Source organism: Clarias gariepinus, chromosome 11 (assembly GCF_024256425.1).
Source record: "Clarias gariepinus isolate MV-2021 ecotype Netherlands chromosome 11, CGAR_prim_01v2, whole genome shotgun sequence".
NCBI lineage: Eukaryota > Metazoa > Chordata > Actinopteri > Siluriformes > Clariidae > Clarias > Clarias gariepinus.
In genome coordinates this window covers 11,594,344-11,614,164 of record NC_071110.1, presented here as the reverse complement: position 1 = coordinate 11,614,164, position 19,821 = coordinate 11,594,344, and the positions used below count along the sequence as shown (strand labels likewise).

Below are 19,821 nucleotides of genomic sequence, written 5' to 3'. Positions count from 1 at the left end.
GTGTACTCCGGTTTCCTCCAATAGAGGAAGTAGAATTAAACATATAGATTAGTCTAATTGGTGTTCTCCAAATAAATGTGAAAGTGAATGCATGTGTGTGTGTGTGTGTGCCCTGTGATAAATTCGCACCCTGTCCAGGGTGTTCATACCCTTATTCTCCTGGAATAGGTTCCAGGCTCCCCACGACCCTGTATGCAGAATAAAGCGTTATAGACGATGAGTGAGTAAGTGAGATCTTTGTGTTTTGAAAGGAGTCTCCAGTGTCAGAGCTTTGTAATTAAAACACAGGAAAGTCTTTGTGCTTTATGGCTTCTTAAAACATGTGCATTTTTAAATTAGTAACTTCAAGAAAGAAAGGAAAAAGATAAGCTGGAAAAGAAACTACTCTTTATACCTGCTGTAACAGTTTTGTGAATAATCCTTGGAAAATAAGCTGCTGTTCTTTTATAAATAAAAAAAACCCTGTAATTGTTGCCAAGTTGCCATTGTTTAAGAGGACTAAGACCTGTTTTAAAAATGACCTGAAAATAATCAGCTTTTGGATGGGAACCCGATATCTGCTTCATGTCAGAGTTAATTATTTTTTTTTATCACATTTTCTGGAGTTATGTTCCATCCAAAAACATGAGTTATCATATAACCAGGATGTTTCTTGGACATGAAGTGACCATGCTGTTGTGCATGGGAAAATCCATATCACATCACCCGGGCCCTCGAGAGTAGTCGAAGCTGCTCGTGATTAGTTGGGTGTCTTTAGACGAAGACTGAGCAGGCCAGGACGTACTGTACGCCTGTGGAAGGCAGTGCCCCTGCTCTGTGTGACGTCAAGGTGTAGCGAATTTAAAAACAGCTCCACCCTGCATTTTTCATCGGGAGGCTTGCGCTGTCCTTCTGCCTGTGAGCATTCCTCAGTCCCGAGTTCATGTGCGCTATCGCGTTTTTCCTCATTCCAGCTGCAGTCTTATTTTGTAGGAAGGTCAGAAAAGGGAGTGGACAGAGATGATGTGCGCTCAGCACGATGGAACACATTGCGAGCTCTTCATCGCATGCAACAGTGTAAGGGTGTAAATCCTTCATGTAGGCCCAATAATAATGACCGTGATTCTTCCCAGATGCTTCTCAATCATAGTTTCGTGCCTCTTTATTTTGTTTGTATTTTTTTGTGCCATTTTATTTGCGAACTGGTGTCTGCGTCTTATAAACTATGCTCTGAAGTGATCATGAGAAGGATGGAGAATATAACATAGCAGACAGAAAAACAGTCGAATACTCTTTCATGAGAACTGTTAAAAGACAATCCACAGTGCTTTTTCCATCGAGCCAAATGTTTACAGAGGAAGCTCTCCAGTCTATGAGATGCCTCGCTGTTTTCCATCATATTTGATAAGGATTACGAAATCCTTTTTTTATAAATATATTTTTACAACATTTCAACATTGCGTTCTCAGCACGATTCGTAAAGATTCAAGATTCATATTCATGTATCAGCAGCAAGATCTTCTCTCTATTGGCTTAATAATTAGACTCAGTGATATTTGGTATACATCAAAGTCATGTAATACTTTAATAATCTTGCATTATCAAGTTTTCTGTGTGTGTTCCAAATTCCTGCAATGCCAAATATCTTACTGATGATTAAAATAGGTTAAAATGTTTCACATTTAAGCGTTAACCAACTTCAGCGTTCAACTTAAACTGGCCTCTCAAAAAGGAAAATGACAGGCCGTGGTTAAAGCAAGGGCTAAAAAAGCTTTCCAGAAGCACATTGGAAGACATCTTGACATTTCGTAATTTGTGCCAAATAGCTTACCAATGTGTTAAATCACTTCTGAGTGTTAAAATAAGAAAATGCAGTTGGTTCTTTTTTTTCTTTAATATGGCCCTATTATGCAAAATTCACTTTTTGGTCATTTTCAGACATCCTGATGGACATCAGAAAAAAACATTTCTTTCTGAGTGTCCTTTTCTTTTTTTATGTACAGTATGGGCCAGTGTTTAAAAAGCAAATCAGATGTCCCTCCTATTGTGACCTCACATACATAGAGATCCTCATCCTCATCTCTGCCCACCCCTACTCAACTACAAGCTAATTGAGCTATAATTGGTATGTAAGCACACACACATATATACACTACCGTTCAAAAGTGTGGGGTCACCTTCTAACTCCATGATCGTGCCTAATTTTTAGTTCTTTCTACATTGTAAAGGAATGCTGATGGCATCCAAAAAATGCATTAATCTCCTTTGAACAGTTAATGGTGAGATGTGTCTGCTAGTTATGCTCTGTAAAGACTTCATCTTGCACTTGACAATACTGTTCTTCCAAGAACTCTTACAGAAAGGCTGACCTCTGTGTCTTAAAATAACAACTAACTGTTGTTGTTGTTATGTAATTACCTAATTCCATATGTGTTATTTTATAGTTTTGAAATCCCCAGTATTGTTGTAGAATGTAAAAAATAAATCACTAATTTTGCAAGTGAAATTTGCAAGTGACCCCAAACTTTTTTGTAGTATACAGTATAATATATCAACTACCGTTCAAAAGTTTTAGAACACTTGCAAATTTCTTTTTTTTTTTTTTTTGTTTAGTGATTTATTTTCTACATGTTACATGTTTTAAGACACAGAGGTCAGCCTTCCTTTAATAGTTCTTGCAAGAACAGTATTGTCAAGTGCATTTGCAAAATCCATCAAGCACCATAATGAAACTGGATCTCATGAAGACCATCCCAGGATGGCGAGACCAAAACCTACCTCTGCCGCAGACGAAAAGTTCATTTAGAGTTATCAGCCTGAAAAATGTCCAATTAACAGCACCTCAGATTAAAGGCGTTATGAAGTCTTTACAGAGCAGAAGTAGCAGACACATCTCACCATTAACTGGTTAAAGAAGATTAATGCATTTTTTGGACGCCATCAGCATTCCTTTACAATGTAGAAAGAAATAAAAATTAAGAATGATCATGGAGTTAGAAAGTAACCCCAAACTTTTAAATGTGTGTGTGCGTGCGTGCGTGCGTGCGTGCGTGCGTGCGCCTTGAGCAAGGCCCTTAACCCTCAACTGCTCAGATGTATAATGAGATAAAAATGTAAGTCACTCTGGATAAGAGCGTCTGCCAAATGCCTAAATGTGTATATATATATATATATATATATATATATATATATATATATATATATACACACACACACACACACATATATATATATATATATATATATATATATATATATATATATATATATATATATATATGTGTGTGTATATATGTATGTGAATGAAGTTGGAAAAATGTAGAACTCTCAAAATGAGCATATTATTATTATTTGGTTATAGAAACAACTGGGGGAAAAAAAACTTTTTCCCTTTTTTTTGCTCAGTCGTGTTCAGGGAAGTTGGTTAAAATGAACTAAAATTCACATTCATTATATTTTGTGCTAAAAAAAAATGTCACTCCAAACAAATGCAAAACAAATGATGGCATAACGCATTATGGGGTTTAAGTAAATATATCCGAACTAGCCTTCTTCAGCTATTAGTTGTGTATTAACTTTTATATCACTCAATACTGGGGGTGTCATTGTGAATTATAAGCCCTTGCATATATTTCTCTCCTTATTTTGTCTGTCAGAGATGCAGATGGAAAAAGATTGAAAATGTTTGGGAAATGCTTAATAATATCTTGAATGTTTTCTTTAGGAAAACATTTTGACATTTTTACCAATTTACGTTACGAATTTAGATTTTAAAGACTTTAATCTTATGCAAACCTGTTTAGGAAAGAGTACAATATGTGACCTTTAAACTCTCCCATTAATTGATCGTATATTAAGCATAAATATTAGTTATAATATTAGTGAAAGTTATATTGTAATAACTATGTAGATCACCTGACACAGAGTGTGCTTGAATTTCATCAGGAAGTGTTTAATTCCTGCCTGTGGTGTAGCTTTCTAGCTAACTTGAGTGCCATAGGTGTAATTCCTGCATATTGTTAGAAAATCATACCTATACTAGTGAATGTAGTGTTTGGGTTAGTTGTTTTTTTTTGTTAAGGTTCTAAGCTAGAAGGTTGTGAGAAATCGTAGGACTGTCAGAGAGCTAAAGGTCTTTGTCTGAGACTATTAACCCTCAAGAGCTTTAATTGAATTAATTTTTTGACTTTATCTTCAGTCATTTACCCATGCCATGATAGTGCCCTCTGTGAACATCTTAAAAATAAATAAAATCTACAAACCACAAGCCACAACTCTTCACGAAGGCCAGACGAAAAGGAACTGGCATCAAATGCACACTAAAGCACATCTAATGCTGTGGCTTCACACTACCTGATCGGTGAGTTTGATGATTTTCGACCTGATCAATGATTCCAGTGGTGACAGGAAACGTCACCAGATCCTTATAGCTCAGGGTCCTGGCGACCCGTCACTCGCTGAAAAGGGATGTCACGATGATATATGGGCGCACTAATCCCCTCAGTGAGAGGCCTGGTGTTTACTCTCCCTTTGCTTCCTTCTCCTCGAAGAGCACAGCGGAGGAATCCTAAACCCGAGAGGAGATTAACCACCACTCCTTAAAAAAGAGAAAGAGTGAATAAGGAGGGGGGGACGACAAAAGTCATTCTCTTAGTGTTTCTGATCCACCAGTAAATGGCAGGTTGTGAAACCGTACACTTGGAAAGTGGGGCCTTTTCTCAGGAATGAGACGTACATTGTCTGTGCTAGTGTATTCTAACGGTTTTGCTTACACCATGTGTACTGTACATCTCTAAAACATCCTGTGTCGACACCATCTGTAATGACTGTCCATGGAACACGGAACATGATACAAAGCTCTAAGCTCCGAAAGTAATGGTCTCCTTTTTAAAATATTTGCTATAAATTAAAGGAATAATATACACTAAATAATTTGCATATATAATAATTAATTTGTAAAGTGCATCATAATTAACATTTTCTAAGGAATGTAAGATTTATTTTGGATCAAAATTAATAAGGTATATATATATTTAAATATCTTTCATCCGCATTTTGGTATATTTTAATGTTGTTAACCATTTCCTATATTACCCACAATTCCATTCGAATACCTGTTCAAACAGAGATACCCGAGTCTGGTATTTGTCATCTTCATTATTTTGGTGTTGGATTTCTCATTAATATGATGTTCAATATCACTGATATATGATTTTCGTGATCTGCTGTTAAATGGTATTGCAACTGTTTGAGGGTCACTGAACAGCTTGATGAGGATAAAAATAAATCACATGCTGTAGCATTTACAGTCATTAGATCTCAACAGAATTAAACATCCACATCATCAAAACACCAGCTGATGGAATGACTTTTAGAAAGTGTAACATTCATCACTCCCAATTGCTTTCAGAATTCGTTCTGGTCGCTTCTCGCTGCCCTACAATTTATGTATTTTTTTTCCTTTAAAGTGTCACTCAGCTTTATATAAAGATGAAAATAAGTTTATTTGCATGTATAAATTCACATAGATTTTGTCGAACATGGTTCTTTATAAAATGACTTGCAATACTTAAAAACTTTGTTTTTCATATTTTTTTAAACTTTCAATGTTTGTATTCAGTTTTAATATTATCAAATACCTATTTTTTATTAGTGTATGTTTGAAGTGCCCTGCGATGGATTGGCATCTGTCCAGGGTGTGACCCGCCTTGTGCCCTACGCTTCCTGGGATAGGCTCCAGGCCCCCCACGACCCTGAATACAAAATAAAGCGGTATATACGATGAGTGACTGATATTATTTAGTAACTTTGTTGAAATAAATATTAGTGATAGTGTGTGGGATTATAGACCCTAAGCTTTGAATTTAAATGAGGATCTGTGTTTTCCTCATAAAAAAATAATCCACCAAACTAATTGTGGTGCACTAAGTAAACTGTCTGAAGGAATAAAGAACATCTTGTTTAAAAGCAAACAAAATGATACATGATGCTAATTTGTGGTATTTTGTTTACAGCTTTTGGAGAAAGCATTGCCTGATGTCCCAACGGCTATCCTCTTTTCGTAAAATATTCCAACATTTTTATTCGTGCCTACTTGTTGCACATTTGTTTTACATCAGTTGGAAAAGCTCGATAAACCTCCTTTTTTTTCCCCCCTGTTTGAGGCTGATCTATCCATGCTGACAGTCTCCGAACCGGCTTCCCGTTCCCTGACGTGTTAACCTAGTGTTAAAAGAAAAAAAAGCCACGGGAGGTCACAGAAATCCATGGCAACTCGTGCTGCATATCGCGCGTGATCTTTTTCATGCCTGCAGAGCACCAGATGTGAACTGGCATGTGCAAATCTGAGTCCGCAGGGAAAAATGTTACTCACTGGGCTGCTGTTTACCCAGCCTTGATTTGACAGATTACACAAAAGCCACTGATGCTCATCAAGCAACTTTCACGAATACTTGTGCTGAGACTCAACATGAGACAACCTCCTGACAAACAAACAGTATGTTATTATGGAAGACAGGTCCTTACCAGTTCTACCAAATTGGTTCGTAAACAGTAAATTGGTAAAAGAGCTGACTGAGATGTGTTCGGTCCATAAGCCTACGCTCTGGGAACACTTGGTTTAAATTTATGGGGCCACCCAGTCTGATGCTTTGCGTGTCCACTTCATGGTCAGCAACGAATTAAGAGTTTTAGCATCTTAATGCGAGACGTGCTTTTGGACCTTCGGAAAGGGTTTTGCTTTCACTCAACACTTAGACACAACTGACAGACTGTCAGTATAGAGCAGGGAGATTTCTTAAATTCATCCGATTTCGACATTACAGTTGAAGCAGAGACACCACCCCAATGTCGACTGTATTTTAAGTTCCAAAAAAATAATCCTTTATTATCCTTTTTGTTATTATCAATTTCCTAAGGATTACATAATACTTTTTTAAAAGCACAAATTTTTCCCCCAATTTATAGTTTATTGTTAGTCATAATCCCCTATGATCACTTAATATAAAATGGTTGTAAACTGTTGTTCTCTCATCAGCCACTTAGTTCACACTCCCTCTAATAAAGTTAATAAGATACACATCCTCACACACGCATACACACACATACAAAGCATTCCATGTTACTGGGACGTCTCCTTGTACCATTTAAGTATTCGAGAATATGTAAACAATAAATTAATCAAAGTCAGTTTATTATGAATCTGTTCATCCTTACAGTATAGTGTAAGTCTTTGTGAATTAGTCATTACTACTGAAAAGGGAACTTACTGTATTTGGAACCATAAATATACGCTTAATGGCGCTGTTAAATGAATTAATTTAACATGTATTGTAGTATAATGGTAGAAAAAGTAACAGATGGTAAAACGTTTAGAGAAGAGGACAGTCAAGCCTGCTAAATTGCTTTCAGAAGTTTGGTGGCAGTGGTGGCTCAGAGGATAAGTCTTAACTCTCAGCGCAACATAAAAAAAAAAAAAAAACACACCCCAACACGTCGTAAACTGCCATTACTGGGTTCTTGTGCAATGCCCTTAACCCTCAACTGCTTGCATATTCTGTTTTAACCGTAATTCTGATTTAAATAGCATTTTAATAAAGCAACTTAATGGACATCAGTACAGTACAGTACAGTGGTCGGTATCTCAGTCGTTAAGGCATTGGACGACGGTTCGAATGGTCCAAGGTTCAAATCCTACGACCACCAAGTTGTCCCTGTTGGGCCCTTGAGCAAGGCCCTTAACCCTCAACTGCTCAGATGTACTGTACAATATGGAAAAAAAAAGTAAGTTGCTCTGGATAATGCCGTCTGCCAAATGACTAAATGTGGATGTACAGTAAGTAAAGATGAGAGTGTGTGAACTTATTTAAGTTTTCTCCAACAGCAGCTCAGAAAGTAGGTATATAGTCACAGCTTGCACAGGGACTAGTATAACAAGCAGTCTAATTGGTAATAAGGTGCTTATTTAGTGTTTTTTTTTTTTGGAGTCATCAGTGTCAGCAGTCGGATGTAAAGTTCGACCAGCAACGCATTAACAGAATGACGAGCAGCTTTTTTGTTCGTCTCATTAACTTTGAAACAGAGGAAAGACTGAGAATTTTGTGTGTGTGTGTGTGTGTGTTTGGGAGGGGGTATCTGAAGTGTTAACAGGAACTATTGTATTTTTTCCACAACATGAAAGTAAGTAAGTTTAAATAAATAAAACGTAGAATAGGCTTTTCTTTAATTAACAAAACCACTTGCAGTTATTGGAAAATAATCAACTTTAGGGAACGTACAGTTACTCCACTTTACAGAGTAATCCGCTGTTGATTATTTTTCTATTACAGCATGCCTTGTTGTGTTTTAATCAGTATTTTATTATATGTACTCCGTACATGTATGGTTCATATTTAATTGAATTCACATAATAGTTGAATTCATAATAATTTCATTCATCATTAATTTTTTGTGGCCCCATTACTCAACGGGCTCTTAACATAATTAGCCCTCGGTATTATATTGGCCGTGTGCTTCTTGTCTACTCTCACACTTTACAGAGAGTTATTCACATCGGACGTCCTCTTTCCTACACTCTGACCCCTGGTTGTCTGTTAAGCGCGGTTGTTTAGTCTGCACTGTAGGTTTGTTTTGACATCTGTGTAAAAACATGAACTGTATACTTTTCTGAGGTGTGGGTGCTTCTGTTTTGTCGCTACACGCAACGCCGTACAAGACGCTCTTTCGGCACGTCTCGAAAAGTTTTGCCACTTACGGAAACGATATACGCGACCCTGTTGACCCCTGATGTGATATTTATAGCCAGCGGTCCATTGAGATTCCGAGCTGCGGAAGTTTTGTGTTTCTATGTGGGCTTGGGGATGTCATAACACATATTTCCTCCATTCCTTCAGACCTGCGAATGTAAGAGATCATTGTATTCATTATTGTTTGCAGGTGTGTCTGTCGCCAAGCCACGTACAAACACAGTAATCACTCACTTGTTCAAATAGAAATGCATTCACTCATAATGCAACCAAAGCTTCCTGTATTTTCTTTGCTCCGGTGCTGTGTGTGTGTGTGTCCGATTATGATTAAGGTGCTCTTTGGAAGAAAGAAGAGGATATAGACCCAGACAGCACATACAGAGCTTTGTGGAATCGTGTTTAGTTAGACGGGGAAAACTCTATAGATAACCTCGTCCTTTTCAAACTCAAAGCGGAAACTTGCTTTATCGCCTTTTTTTTTTTTTTTTCTTGAACCTTAGTTTATCTCAGCCACTCTTAAATCAACATTGTGCGGTGCAGCGCTTGAATAGAAATGCTGGCGAGATTCAGGAGAAGCACTCAAAAGGAGAAATGTGCAGTCAAACAAAACAGGATTCCTCTGTATGAGGTGAGTGGGATTAGCCATGACAGGGTCCTCATAAGATATTTGGCGTTGGTCCACACATTTTCTTCTCCATAGGGTGGAAAAGGAAAAAAAAAAAAAGGGTTTCGCAGGGGGAAATTAAATATGTGCAAATTGAAGTGAATAAAGTGCAGAGTGAGACAAGTTATTTAATCTTTCTGTTCCCTAAGCAGTGACCCAAGGCTAGATTCTTGAACTTGGAAGGTGGTGTATAAAACTTAGTGATAATTTATGAAGTTAAATTAATCAAAACCACTATGACAACACTGCTTTTTTTTTTGTTCCATAGTAAAAAAGGCTCTAGTTTCAGTTTTCTGACAAAAATATAGCGGGTCCCTGGCGGCTGGTATCAATCAAAACGACGTTTGACAAAACAGCTTGATTTAAGATTCGTTGTCATTTTCTATTCACCGGCGCATCAAATACGAGTTCCAACCCTGCGTGACCTTGCTGCCGCCCGGTTTGAGCTCATCCATAATATAAACAGCCTTCTCCACATGAGAGGACACTTCACCGAGGACGGCAGTGGGATTTAGGCCCGTATCAGATCTCTAGAGCTGATGGTATATGAGCTGGAGATTTCTGTGATGGTCTTCCCCTGCAGCTACTGTCCACTGAATGGAGGTTAGAGATGGAAAGGGGGGTCGGTCTCTCCCCAAAGCTATCATAATACGCTAAAAGAAATGCACTGTCAGAGCAAGAAATGCAATACTGCTGAGGAATAGACAGGACTGCTTTTAAGTCCATTGTGTCAGGCGTTCGTTCTCATGACATAGCTTAGAAATACGAAGCGGTATGGTAATGTTTTGCAAAGTTTATTTTTCAGACGGTTCGTCTAGAATGCATCTGTTCAGTCCTTTACTTCTGACTCTTTAAAATGATCACATTTGCACAATTCTGATCATTTCTACAGCTTAATTCGCGTTTCTCAATGCTAGTTGCATCATTTGTACTGTACTATGTGTTGCTTGATCTAAATCACAGGCAGTGTGAGCATTTGTAACTTTATTTCTTATGGAATAGAACAACATCCAACTGATGCCCTCTATACGTTTGAACTTAAACTGGCAGACATTATTCATGAGTTCTGGTTTGCTCGTGTTGTTGTATACTGACATTTGTCTGACTCCTGAGAAGTTCAGATTTTGTTTTGGTAATGTTGGATTTCTCAAGACATTAGTCTGGAAATCATGAATCATCACCTGGGTCATTCTCAACAATTCCTGATTATTTCCAAAACATCCTAAAAAAAACTATAAAAATATTTCAACAAGGATAAAGGATGTAGTAATAAACTACATAGATAATAAACAATTTGCTTGCAGTTCATTGCATCTCATGCTTCTTTAGTGGTGGTGCCCTCTTGTGGTAACTCGGAAACATCACCCGAACACACTTGTAACCCACTCATGAGTGATTTAACAGAAAGAGAGCGGGCACTCAATTTATTGAGGACTTTCCTCTTTTTTTTTCATCCATATAACTTGCCTCTGCACTTGCTATTATTTTTCTTTCAAATTTTCCCACGGTGTTGCAAAAGGTGGTGTTAGGAGGTTTAAGAAGTGGCAGAGGCGATGAATCTGGCCGGGAGTGGTGCAAATTGTCAGTGTTAAGTTCCTAATTGCTGAGGCTCCATCTTCAAAGCATGCGCTGGTGCGAGGCCGTGGTGGGTCGCTTGCTGCTGCTGATGGAAAGGTTGATTGCGGCTCTGGAATTTCCAAGGACAGTTAGGCAATGGCTTCTCACTGTGTGGTCTGGCTGGCATAAGGGCCATCCGTTTTTCTTCAGCAAATTTTCCTTTCTCAAACAAAACCCAGTCTAATGTGCGCCACTGTGTTTTGGTTATTGATTGAAACAATGCCAGGGTGATTTTTCAACCGAGCTTGAAGGCAATATATCAGAAATCACTTTTTTTCACATTTAACTCAGATGTTTTGCATTTTAAAAGATTAACATTGGGGAAAAATTAACTGCATGCAGTCCACTAAACAAAAGACAAAAATTGAAATCGAAGGACTGACTGACCTTCTCATAGTATATAAAATGCTGCAAAAGAGATAAAAGCCAACTGAGATTGTATATGCATCAAATATATAAATGTAACATTCACTTGTAGTTTATTCATTTGTTCATTTATTTTTCTTTACGTGGTGCCAACAGCCAGAGAACTTCAGTCTAAATTTCTTTATCCCAAGCTCCAGATTTCTGCTTCTCATGAAGGATCCTCAGACATTGCTAAGCCAACTAGTAGACCTCCTCAGTGGGTTCTGGTTCTACAGGTGTTTTGGGGTGCTTTCACACCTTAGTTCGTTTGCTCTGATCTAATTACTTGATGAGTATTTAACCTTGTAGCATTTTCTCCTTGGTTCGGTTTCTTTTCACACAGAAAATAATCCAGTTGTATCAAAATGCGTTACTTTTAAACCACATGAGAACATCCTCTCCTTATTGATCAGATTTGTCTGCCATGGGAACAAAAAAAAGAAAAAACAGAAAGAAGATTCTGTGTTTTGGATTACTTTCATGATGGAGGCTAATCTACACGGGTTGTTCGCCGCCCTGGTGATCATTTATTACATCGCTAGAATTTACCGGTTTAGGCAAATCGTACAGTTTAAAAATGAAAGGCATCTACAACTGGAAAAGAGCATGATGACGTGCTGGAGTCGCCAAAAGCGTACCAAATTGGCGTGCATCAAAACGTACCAATCAATTGTACTAACACCGATAGTTATTCCCAAAGATCCATCAGGTAGAATCCTGTTTTGGTTCGGTATGCTTTCTCGCAGAAGGACTACACCAGAGTTTACCAGATGATTCAGATCGTGACTACCTCTTTTGGGGTATCTCACTGCAGTTGTTTTGGTCGGCACTAACATGCAATTACCGTGCGAACTGCACCAAGTATGGAAGATAAGTAATGTTTGATTTGAACAGACTAAAGCCCGTGGGTCGGAAAGCACTCTTAAAGGGGGGGACATCCTTATAAAGTGACCGAACCACCTCCGTTGGCTTCTCTCAATCTGGAGGCACGGTGGATCTACCCTGAGGCTCTCCTTGATTGTCATGGAAAATAAACCCATCAGCCCTTGAGTGGAAACTCTATTCTTTCACCTGTATTTGGAACCTGTTTTTTTGGGGCGCTACTTATACAGTAGTTCATACTATACTAGGTAGGGACAGGGATTTAAATTGACTGGCAAACAAAGAGCTTGGGCGGCAAACTGAGCTTGTCCTTTACCACCACAGAGTGGTACAGCAACTCTAACACAGTTAGAGTTATTCCATGACAAATTCTTGTACAAAAAACAAAACAAATTAAAAAAAACAAGATACTTAAACTCCTATGCCTGGACTAACTTCACCTTACGGGAACCTTATACTTTTTTCAGGTGAAAGAGAACCATAGTTTCGTATGCATATTACCACATTCCCCTGCCCCCTCACAAAGTTGTGCAACTCGCCTGTAAAAGTTTGATTTCCCATAATTGAAACAAACCCTCTGGTCCACATTTTACCACCATGCTGTTTTTCCTGTCCAAGGATCTCCATGCAACACTGAATAGGTATGTTAACCAAACAGTTCCATCCTTTTCAAGTGCATCACCATCTCCAATTGAATCGCAGCTACCCCTGTAACTTTACAGTATGAACTCCAAAACTATGATGTCTGAAACAAAAACAGATATTTCTGTCACTTTCTCCTAAGGGCAAGGTATGTTCATTGGATTAAGCAGTTCCACAAGGTTGCACTTTCCATCTCTCAACAATGCCCGTAGTAGAGGACAAAAAAAAAAAAAAAAATCACACATAGAGATGCCCGTTTATTTTAACAAATCCCTGTCCCTTAGAATCTATTTTTATCAATTTTCTCATCTTCACTAACAGCAGGTTTCCACATCTTGGTAAAGCAGCTCCCAGGCGTTTTCATTTTATTCCACCAGTAGTAAAATGTGAGTAGTATCTGTAATGTGCCAAGCAAGACCACAACACCACCATTTCTCAAATACGGTTTGATTTTTGTCTCAAGTGTTCAGTGCGTTTGCTTTGATCACGTTGTTTCAACAGTGAGATTTTACCATTTTAACCAGCCAAGTTTAAGAGCGATAAAAATTGACGAGTGTACCTTCAAGCTTAACGAATATGTTGATATTAAACGTTATTCAGCTTTGATCTCGAGTCATGCAGGACTGCGTAGTGTTCACTTATTAAAGTTATGAGCCTGAACTCCCAGCTGAATCAACCTGCGCTATGAGAGGACATGTGCCCCAGCTTGGATCTGCATTGAGCACCAGTGAATGTTTTATCCATTTTATAAAAAAAAAAAAAAATAAGCTGGAAAAGACACCAGGCATCAGTGGAAAGTTCTCCCATTACATGTGACAAGTTATTACATCTGCTAGATGAAGACTTTAAAAGGAATTAAGATTGCACGTATTGTGTTCCCTCTTTTTCCTTAAGCGCGAGCCATAACAATAGACAGAATAGAGCTTGTTAGCCGGGTTTCTGCCGCTTCCCCCTGGACTGCCGTCAGCTCACAGTGGAAACGTAGTGAAGCGTGAGAGTATTGGATGCTTCACACATCACTTCTTTTCCAACTCTGACTGATTTATGGAGCAGTGAATTCTCAATGCTGGGTCATTTCAGATTGGAGTGTTTTTCACCACAAGCGCTTTTCTGTGACTCCTGTGGGGTTCAAGTTTTCTTTTAAAAAGTAGTAAGGCTTTATGAGAGAACCAGTGTAGAAATCCCATTTCTGTTATTTACCACAAACGGACATGAGATCATTTGATCATTGTGAAAAGTACACCTTTGGCTTGGCAGGAGATAAACATAAAATATTGGCAGGACAGAAACACTTCTCAATAGCAGTTTTATATTTGACTTTTTTACTCAAGTGTGATGGCCCGGTTAGTTCAGAGCAGTGTTGCAGTAATACTGTTGAAGGAACTTTGCATTTTGAAGGTCACACTATTGCTTTTTTTTATATACATATAATTAATAAATTGTCTTGGGCCTACCATTGAACTTATCCCTAACAAATTCTCTGGGAAAATAAAGCAATAAGGTAAAGTCATTCAGAAAGGCAACTTTGAATCCAAACCAGGAAATTCTTACTTACTCTGACCTTTTCTCATGATATATGATTCATATTCCACCATCAATATTCCTCAGTGGAAACCGTTCAATATAGGATCTTAAGCAAGCGTTGTATCTTTGATCCTCCTTGGTGATCTTTTGCTGACTTCCATGACTTATTTTTATTTGTCTTATTATTATTATTATTATATATATTTTTTTTCATTTTGCCAATGTTAATGTCAGCGCAATAACATGGCCAAGCACGTGAACGATCTTGTGTTTAACTGTGGTTATTTTTGCATCATTATATATACAGGACTTAAAAACAGTTGTGGGTGTGTAGAACATATTGCCCTATTCAGAGATGACAGAAATCTGCAATGCCGTATTAAAATAAATATTTAATGTATGGTAATATCTTGAGTAAAATATAAACAGTTCTAGCTGTCAGATATAGAGGCTGTGTAAAGAGTTTTGAAGTAAGATGGCTTACAATGTGTTGGGTTTTTCTGTTGACTGCACACAGATGTGGTGGCTTCTTAGCCAGTGCTTTTAAAAAGAAATAATCAAGTAAAAATATAGTGACTGTTACACAGGAAAATAGCAAAAAAATTTTGGACGTTTTTACCCATTGGTGCCAAAAGTAAAATTTAAACAGTGTTGCATTGCATGAGAAATGCTGGGATTAGATTTATGGTTTTAGCTCATACTTTCATGTGCTTAGGAGATGCAATGCTTGAATATATAAGTGAGTAGTGAATTATATGCAAGCACACAAACAGATTCTCTTGTGGAAAGTCTGTGTCATGAGGCATTGGTTTTTTGTGTCATGGAAAGAAACTGCTGTAGGTGCATTTGCTACTCATTTAGTTCCCATTGTTGGTTTTTATAGACAATGCATCAAATCCTGTTACTTTAGGTGATTATCTGAATGACTGCACAACTTCAGAACCAAGTGTTTGGGTGGTAGACCTATGACATGGTGTGCTGTGTTATTCACAAATGGATGGTGTGGCTGCAGGTTTTCTTTTGTTTAATCAATCAGTCTTGGTCTGTTAGTTAATCAGTGTGGCTTCTATCTATCAGGGAGGACAAATCAGCAGCCTAGACCATTACTGGGGAATATCTGGGTTGTCTTTTTTTTGTTCGTATATGTTGACAGGCAAGTAGGCAAGTAGTCCACATGTACTTATTTACTTTTTATATACTTTTTGAAAATAAAAGTGCCTGCTGCACTACTCACACCCTCTTAGTTTTCACTCACTTATCGTCTATACTGCTTTATCCTATATACAGGGTTGTGAGCGGGCTATCCCAGGATACGTTGGGCATGGAGCAGAGTACATACTGGTGCCAACCCATCACAGGGCACACACGTCATTTACATACCGAGGGCAATTTTGGAATGCCGATTATCCTAATTTGCAATTAAATTCCCCAAGGCGGGAATTGAACCGGGACCCTGGAAGTGCAAGGCGACGATGCAAACCACTAAGCCACCATGCCGCCCAAATTAGTTTTACTACTCTGAATAAACTGCAGGGATGACCTATGACATTTGCAATAATACAAACGGCATTATTTTAAAAACACTAGACATTAGAGTTAAAAAATATTTCTGCAGTCATAATTAGAAGAATAATAAGAAGAATTGAATAGTAGTTACATAGAAATCAAGGCTGTAATAAAACCTTTCAATAGCTAGCTAGCTTATTATGTTTTATTACATTAAATGCAGTAAACTTCTGGTCAATGTGCTCATTATACAGTATATGACACATTATCAGTACTACAGTAATGCACAGGGACAAAATCTAAGACTAATAATAATCCCTGCCAATCAAGTTTAGCTAAAATGGCCTTTTGTTGCTCCCTAATGTTTAAATTTTTGGTCTTCATGTCCTCTCATAAATATTTGCTTTAAAACCTTTCCATGATCTGGTCAGCCATAGCAGTACGTGCCATTTTGTGGCAGCAGGCCTCGTGCTAGCAAAAAAAATAAGTACAGTAGCTTGTGGGCATCAAAATGATGCATTTAAAGCCTGTTGTGCAGTGTGTTCATTTTTCGTCCTATTTACACAGCGAGTATAACTAACAGTCACTAATTTATGCATGGGCTACATGGAGTGTCTGTTAGCACTGTTCAAAGGAGAATTTCACACAGTTAAATGATTGAACCATTCAGTGATATCCATCAATCAGCCATAACATTAAAACCTTAATATTGTGTAGGTTCACCAAAACAGCTCTGACTCCTTGAGGCATGACACCAGAACACCTCTGATGGTATTCTGTGGTATCTGGCACCAGGACATTAGCAAGTCGTAAGGTGTGGACTCCATGGATCGGACTTGTTCGTCCCGCACATTCCATGGAGGCTTGATCGGATCGCAATCTGAGGAATTTAAAGGCTGGATCAACAACCTTGAACTTTTTGCCTGCTAATTTGGACAGTTTTGTTTTGGACTTGTTTTCCTGTGATGGCCATCATGAGAGCTAGTTTCATCATAGTGCTTAAAGGGTTTCGCAAATGCACTTGACAATAGTGTTCCAGAGAACTGTTGATCTTTCTGTCAACAACTGACTGTTGTTGTTGTTGTTGTTGTTGTTGTTGATGATACTTAATTAACTATTACCATATGTTACTTTACAGTTTCGAAATCTCTGGTTTTGTTTTAGAATGTAGGAAAATAACAAATATAAAAATAGACTGGTACTATAAATAACCCTTACGTGCCCACGATCCAGTCACCAGTTTGCTGGCATATGATAGATAATCAGTGTAAATGTCAGGGCTGATGGTCTATTTGATCATTTGACAGTAAATTATACAACAATTAGTTCTGACTAAGGAATCTTATCGGACAAGAGGCATCCCATAAGTGGTTTTAATAAACGATAACTGCACTGGGGCGTTATACATATCGCCGTGTTCCAGGTGTTGTAACAATTATTCATTACAATGACTGTTGGTCACAAGCATGGGTAAAAGTCTTTGGAATCAATGCTTCGGCGTTCTTTGAGATCAAGGCATTAGTGTCAGAAGTGGGATTTCCAGCATGAGACATACGAGACGTCATGCAATTGGAATTCATTAAAAATAAACTACGGCAGGGTGATATAGTTTATTCCTGAGTGAAAGCGACTTGAAAGGACGCTCTCCCCTTTGAGTATAACCGAATAGAGAAAGTATATTATGTGGAAAATCCAATATTGTATCCAAATGGAATTTCCATTAGATTTCTGCGTTTTCGTTTTTTTTTTTTTTAGTTTTATTTCCACACACTAAAGCAATTCAGGTGACAAATTAGGAGCGGGGTCGACATTATTTGATGCATGGCAATTAACAGCTGGTGCAGCACACAAAAAGGGGAAAGGAGCAGCATGCATTAAAAACACATTTGCTACATGAAATAAGACTAAGACAAAAGACTAACACAAACACCAGGAGACCATAAGAGGAAGACGAGCATTTTCATAAGCTTGACTGACTTAAAGAATAAAAGCTCTTTCGGTGTCTTTGAAGTGGGGTTTCTTCTCTGCTGCCTAATATCATGGCCTGTAAATTGTTAAGAATTCTGGGGAGCTATCACACCGGGCATCTTTTAGATTAAGGCTCTGGTTAAGCTAAATATTAAACATGTGTTTTACAGTAATGAACCTGCACGGATTATGTAATAAAGAACATTTGGCATCATTTTAACCTCTTTCTCACAGTGATGGGGTGGGTCCAGTGACTTGTTCAGGCTTTGTGTAAGACTCTATTAGTTATCTGTGAACACTTTTTTGTGTTTTGTTGCTGGAGGTTTTTGTGTCTTTTATATCCATGACTTTCTTGTCTTTAACGGAACTACAAAAATGATTTGTGCTCTCTGTTTACACCCCATTTATCCTTTGCTGAACGGCTGTTAGTTATGACACCTGGGTAACCTTTGGTAATAGGTGTGTGTGTGTGTGTGTGTGTGTGTGTGTGTCTTTGTTTCTTCAGGTCCCTGAGCTCTGGGAGAGGTCTATATCAAGACTATCAGAGATCACAGAGTCTCTTATCAGAGACAGAAACCCGGTTCTTACTGGACAGATCCTGCGAGCTTGAGACACCGGGTTGGACACACTCACACACACACACACACACACACACATATATATATATATATATATATATATATATGTGTATCAGTGGCATATGTGTTCTTGTAGCTAAACAATGAGAGAATGCTACGCCTACATCTATACACAAAACCTTAACCTCAGAAACCCAAAGGAACTCTTGGCATTTCTTTTAATAAAAGCTGACATTTCTGTAAAAAAAAAAAAAAATCCTTATGGGGAGCAGCCAAATGTCCTAGGGCAAACCTGTCACATATACATTATACATTTGGTCCCCATAAAAGGATAAAAAAAAAAACACCACCACCACAAACATGCAACAAAATCCACTACACTGTCAAGACATGACATTATAAAACCCTGATGTGGAAGGTGTTTAATAAAAAAAAAAATTCTGTATGTTTAAACTGCCATTTGTCACAGGTCTGGCCTTTTACTTCACACATTTACATTTATATCCAAGCTAAAAAAAAATATGTATTAATTTTATTTAGCAATGTTACCTTGTGCCTCCAGAGGTTCGAGTTTAAACCTCTCCTCTGGTCTGCATGTGCTTGGTGGGTTTTCTCCTGGTACTCTGGTCTCAGTTTGTGTGAGCGTGTGTATTAGATTGTGTGTGTATGTGAGCTTGTGTGTCTGCGAGTGAGAGAGTGTCTGCGAGTGAGAGAGTGTCTGCGAGTGAGAGTAGGTGTGCGAGGGAGTGTGCGAGGGAGTGTGCGAGAGATTTGTTAGGTACCCCACCTTGTGCTCTGAGTTCACTAGGATAGACCCCAGGTCCTCTGAAAATCATTGGTTGGTTATAAATACTTTTATACTTTTTAAATACGTTTTAAAGTGAATGATCCCACACAAATGCAACCCAAATCAAAAAGTCACTGCTGACCACGATAGAAAGGCACCAGTACACCCAGTGCACCACAGCCCACTGCACATGGGGCCCAGTAGAAAAAGAGCTCAAGACTGCCCTTCCACCGGTCAAACTTCACAGATCCCAATCCGACCGAGCACCCATGGGATGTGCTAGACAAACGAATTTGATCCATGAAGGCCCTGTCCAGCAAACCACAGCACCGAAGCGTCCGCTGCCAATGTCCTGGTGCCAGACACCACAGTACACCACCAGGAGCCATGTGGAGCTACACCCTGAGGGACCAGTGCCACAAGGGGAACTCAAAACCTACTGTGGGATTAATGTTAATGGGTTTAATTTTATGGCAGCTTAAATATATTTTGATGCTATTTTATTTAACTAATGTGATACACTAT

The 19,821-nt window shown here is 38.3% G+C and overlaps 1 protein-coding gene across 1 annotated transcript in view; it reads left to right on the top strand.

Annotated features, from left to right (window-relative positions):
* crppa (CDP-L-ribitol pyrophosphorylase A) overlaps positions 1–18,966 on the top strand; it is a 35,368-nt gene extending 16,402 nt beyond the window's left edge. The window contains exon 10 of the mRNA XM_053508044.1: positions 18,437–18,966. Within this exon, the coding sequence (XP_053364019.1) occupies positions 18,437–18,541 (105 nt within the window). The 3' untranslated portion in view covers positions 18,542–18,966. The remainder of the gene's footprint in view (positions 1–18,436) is intronic.
* Positions 18,967–19,821: the final 855 nt, after the last annotated feature.